At 27.6% G+C, this 5,461-nt stretch overlaps 1 protein-coding gene across 2 annotated transcripts in view; it reads right to left on the bottom strand.

The window, feature by feature from the left end:
• Nucleotides 2,904-5,461, bottom strand: part of LOC107629729 (agamous-like MADS-box protein AGL12) — a 4,892-nt gene continuing 2,334 nt past the window's right edge. The window contains exons 3-7 of one of the 2 annotated variants that reach the window (XM_016332605.2): nt 4,291-4,352; nt 3,993-4,067; nt 3,793-3,881; nt 3,538-3,579; nt 2,904-3,239 (exon numbers count right to left, since the gene is read on the bottom strand). In XM_016332605.2, the coding sequence (XP_016188091.1) occupies nt 3,542-3,579; nt 3,793-3,881; nt 3,993-4,067; nt 4,291-4,352 (264 nt within the window). In that variant the 3' untranslated portion in view covers nt 2,904-3,239; nt 3,538-3,541. Of the gene's footprint in view, nt 3,240-3,537; nt 3,580-3,792; nt 3,882-3,967; nt 4,068-4,290; nt 4,353-5,461 lie in introns of both variants that reach the window. The other variant, XM_016332604.2, reaches the window with a different exon arrangement.

Genomic DNA, 5,461 nt, shown 5'->3' with positions numbered 1-5,461 from the left:
TTAATTAAATATAATTTTTATTTAAATGATTAGTAAACCAGTTCACGTTATTCATCTTTTATTATTTATCTGACAGGATTGTTAAAATTTACAGTGTAAGTGTCTTATAATATTTGTTACTTTTAAGACTTGTTGAGAAAACTTTAAATTTTAACAAATAAAATTATTAAATGGCAATAGATGAGAGTAGAAATGTATATGTGTATATATTATGCATGTAATTATTTGAAGAAAGATATATATGGTAGCTAGTTGGTTCAGAAAACATGAAATCTTACTAGGCCTGGTAAATTAAGTCAACAATATCAAAACAACCAATCACCTGAGACAAAATTAGTTATCTCTAAAAACATATAAAGAAGAAGCTAAGAGCAGGGATGAAAAAAGCACCACACATATGGTTTAGTAGTTATAGTATACTAAGAGTAATAAGTATAATACAGAACAGATGACATAGAGATTTTCGGCATAGAAGATAACACAGGCAGTGAATGGAGATATATTGATAGCTCTCTCTCTCTCTCTCTCTCTAAAAATATGAATGACAATTGAACTATATAAGCTAGCTAGAGATGAGAGTAGTATATATATATGTGCAAGAGAGAAGAAGCACAAGCTAGCTATAAGGGCAGTGCAGAGATAGAGATGTAGATAGAGATAGAGATAAGACTTTATTCATTTAGTTTTTTAATTATATATATGGTATTAGTTCTTGTGAAGTCAAGTTACATGGTCTTCTTCTCTTTAAAGCACCAACACACTCATGAATCATGTTCCAGGTGGCTGTAACAACGCTAAATAAAGAAAAGTAATAAGCAGCCATAGAAATGGAGGAACCGCTGATCATTAAGTTGTGGATTCCAAGGTATCAAAAGTAGTGGTGTAGTTCTAAGTCAGAGAGAGACTTTTTTATTTTTGACCGTATTAACTAAACTTGTTGGCGTGACAATTTCCTTCATGTTATTATTATTGTGTGGATGCAATGCAATAATTAGGGTTTACAGAGTGTGAATTTATTTAATAAGTATATATATATGGTGTATGTTGTTTGTAATGGAAGCTAAGGAATCATAAACATGTATAATTATATTGACAGATTCACACCCAGAAAATGAAAGGGATTAAGAAGCTCCATGTGAGTGCTATTATGTTAGCCCCATCAAACGTAATATATGTCCCACCATGCATGAAATTAAAGCAATCCTTATATTATTCCTCTGCGCCGCGTGCTATTCTATTCTCATATGTGCTTTCAATTTTCCTGGTAATTAATTAACTATTTTATTACTTTAATAAAAAATATTTAATATTAAGGGATTGGGGTGAGGAGAGGGAATGGAGTGGATGAGGGAGGGATTGAGAGATTGGAGTGGTGGTAACGAATATTGAAGATTGGAAATGAGATAAAGTTAGAGTTTGAGAGTTGTTAGGTTAGTTTGGAAGAATTATTTTAAAAGTTTTAATACGTTTTTATTTTTTAAGATCTAAGTACTTTTGTTTATAAAAATTTATTTTTTATGGTCACAAATTAATTTTAATTTTTTTTATAGTCAGATTTATTAATATTATAATTTTTTGTTGTCATTTTTTGTATTTTACTTAGCCAAAAAATCTCTTGGATTATGAAAGGTAAAAGGTAAAAGGTAAATGAGCAAAGCTAAAATTCTAAGTAAATCGATGGAAATAAAGCGAGCACAAACCTAACTCTGAGGGCAAGAAAAATTGGAGGATCTTCCACTTCGTAATATGCCACCTCTTTTTCTTTGACCACCAAGATTTTTTTAGCACACAAGTTCTCACATTTTTATTTTTGATAGTTTTGTCTTTGACAATAGGGATGATAGCATGACGCATTTTAACGAGTGAGTGTGGAGGATTTTGGCTATCATTCTTATCATCAAAAACAAAACCGTAAAGTTTTGTGTGCTAAAGCGGACAATATCATACTAGCAGGTAGTTTGAGTTGTTACAATATATCTTTTCTTAGTCAATTTAATTTTTTGAGAAGAATAATTTGATGATATATTATCAAAATATTTATGATTTAGAGATATAAAGTTTTATTATTGTTAGCCCAAAAAAAAAAAAACCTAACATAAGATAAATAAAAAAAATTATATAAAAATTCACGAAAATAAAAAAAGAAATTCTTACATAAGTGAGCGTCATAGAAATATAAGGTTCCCGAAAATATAAAACTCTTTTTGATGAGATGAAACTCTTTGATAAAATACAACTTTTAAAAATATATGAAACCAATTTAAAAAGTAAAACTCTTAGCTTGAACATGATTTTTCATCATTCTTATAAATATATCTCTCACACATACGGATAAACTTAAAGTGAAACTTTTATAAGCAATGATACATTCATAGAATTTTGTGCTCAAACTTGCTACGCAGAAATCATGGTGCTGGGCTGCAAGCTAAGGTACTAATGCGCATGGAAGAGATGATCACGCAAGCACCAAAAGTTGCATGGCCTTCCACTAAGCTCTATCACCATAACCATAATGTCCCTCAAACACAAACTCCCTTTGTAGTAATTCTCTTTTCTTTTCTTAACCTTTTTTTTTAATCTTTTATTAACGAAAAAGACTCACATACATATTCAAATGAACCAACAATATATAGAAAGCAATGTTAAATAGTTAATAAATATTATATATCAAAATGTGAAAATATACATATATAAAAAAGCGAAATAATAATACAATATATAATAATTAAACGATAAAAAAATTGAAAAATATAAAATAAGTACATCGTGTATATATAAGGCTAAAAGAACTACATGGATATATTATCTACCATTTTTTAACTTCTTTCGATCCCTCATATACCACGCAAAATATTTTACATACACTACAGTCAAAAGGACATTATTGAAGAAATTATACAAGCTGTAAAATAATAGAAACCATACTTATTTTTCACATGATAATCTTATTCTAGATATATAGTATTGCAACAACACAATGTTGCACATACATACACCACTGGGCAAATCTTATATATTGTTCATACAACATTATTCAATAATGTCTAAGTAATTATACACCACATTAATATTCATCTAGTTCTTTAATAAGTCACTAAAACATATATATGACATAATAATTATGATTAACCAAGTACATTTCCTAGAGCTGGAAAAATCCCATCTTGTATAGTTAGTGGGTAAGTTGAGTCAGTAGCAAATGGAGCAAAGTTAGTAAATGCAGTTGTATTCTCCAAAATCTGTAAAATAATAATGTAATATATTATGCGTATTAGATTTCCCTGACCAAATCATATATAATTAATTAACAGTAAAAACTTGTATACATTGATCTTAATGTGAAGTTGACCGTTAATGAGAATCGATAAATAATTTGATATGTTTAATTAAATTGTTATCTAATAATTATCAACTATTAAATTTATATTAAGACAACTGCATATAAATTTTTACCTTAATTAATTATTCATCACATGCTTTCCAATTTAAAGTAAAGTTGTGCTTAATGAATAAAAAAACGTGTTATTAATTAATTACCTTATCATGGAGAAACTTGTTTGCTGCTTTGAGTGTACCCTCCTTCAAATGCAAAAGAGAAAAAAAAATTGATTCAGCAAATCAAGTTAACAAAATACATATACTATTAATAATACACATACATTCACGTTTCTTTAATTTTTCTCTTTTGTTTAAATTTTTATTTTCAAAATAATATAAAAAGGAAGAAATGTTGAAATTACTAGCTTTATATGACAATCAAAATTAATTGAAATTGAATGATTTTACACTAACCTTGTCTCTCAAATCTTGAATTTCTTGTAACATGAGGTTCATCTGATGTGCATATATATGCAAACTGGGGATTACTACTCATTTCATTCATATCAAAATTGAAACTAACTAATAGATAATAATTAATATATAGTTAATTTAATATATCATGGACGTGCTTGTTATTGATTAGTACCTTCATTGAGCGAATTTGATAAATCCAAGTCTCGAGATTCTTCTCTAAGATTTGTAAATCATCGATTGTCATTGTCCCAGTTCCTCCTCCAAACAAATAACTACGACAACAGACATGAAAATATCGTTCATTTTTTTTATCTAATGAAGGTGGAAACTCAGGTGCAGTCGACTTCACATGAAGTTAATACTTGAGAGTCGTTAGATGATTTAACTGATTTGACTAAATTTTTATTTAACAGTTCTCAAATATCAACTTCATGTGAAGTCGACTTCACCTGAGTTTTCACTGTGTAATAAATAGTTCTTGGTATTCTTTGGTACCTGATTCCCTTTTGCAATGTGTCAATTTCCTGTTTTAGAACATCCGCTTCCTCTTTAGCATCCTAGACAATTAAATGATTAATTACGGGAACCATGTTACTTAATTAACATTAGTGGTCAATTGTGATGATGCACATGTTGATAACAAGAATGCAGAACGAATAGGATAATAATAATAATAAGATTGGAAAAGTTTTAAATATTCTAAAAATATCGGTACTTCAATGATTTTAATGGTTGATCTTTATTTATGTATATTATATATATTTTATAATTGGGGTCAGGGTTAAAAATGCTAAACATTAGTATTTCTGAAATATTTAAAAAAATTTCAATAAGATTATTGGTAAAGTTACTGCCAAATATATATATGGAATATGTTACATTTACATATATATGTGTCAACAATATATGCGTAAAGGATATAAAAAAAAGTAGTTACAGTTAATTATGAGTGTTATGAATCTGTTATTTTAGGTAATTCTGTTACACTAACCAGTGCAGTGTGAGAATAGGTCATCATATAGAGGTAGAAACTCATTGGTAATGTAATTGAGATTAGTATCAATACTATTCATTCATTCTTGAATTACAAGTTTTGTTTCTTTCATTGTTCTGCTTTTTCAAACTTTTCTCTTTCAATTACAATCCTTTCAATATATGGAGCCTAGTTCATTCTAAGTTCTAACTAATTATATTCATCTATCAATGCCAAATGAAAATGATGATAAGTAGTACATACCATCTAAATAGAGAAAAGGCTCTCGTTTCTTTATATAGTGAATAGTATATCCACCTATTATATATTGGAAAAATATGAGATTAATTGTATAAATAATACTGGCCATGAAGGATGAAAGATATATATTTGGTATGGATAGTTTTTTTTTATAAGTGAAAACTTACTTGCAATTAATTTTATGTATAATTAATAATTAAAATTTGTTATATTGTAATATAGTCAAATATATTGTACATGAGTCTTCACATTTTTTCCATGCTAAGACAAAAAAGGAAAAAAAAAAAAGAAGAAAAGAATGCCTATATCAAATATATACAAACTCAAAAAAAACTCTTACTCAAGTCAAACGGACATGATTAAAATTTAAAAACATTCTATAAAATTTTAAAAACATGATAAAATTATTTTTTTATAAACAAAAAATAAAAT

The sequence above is a fragment of the Arachis ipaensis genome, chromosome B03, assembly GCF_000816755.2.
Source record: "Arachis ipaensis cultivar K30076 chromosome B03, Araip1.1, whole genome shotgun sequence".
In the NCBI taxonomy this organism is placed as follows: Eukaryota; Viridiplantae; Streptophyta; class Magnoliopsida; order Fabales; family Fabaceae; genus Arachis; species Arachis ipaensis.
This window is presented reverse-complemented; position numbering and strand designations above follow the sequence as displayed.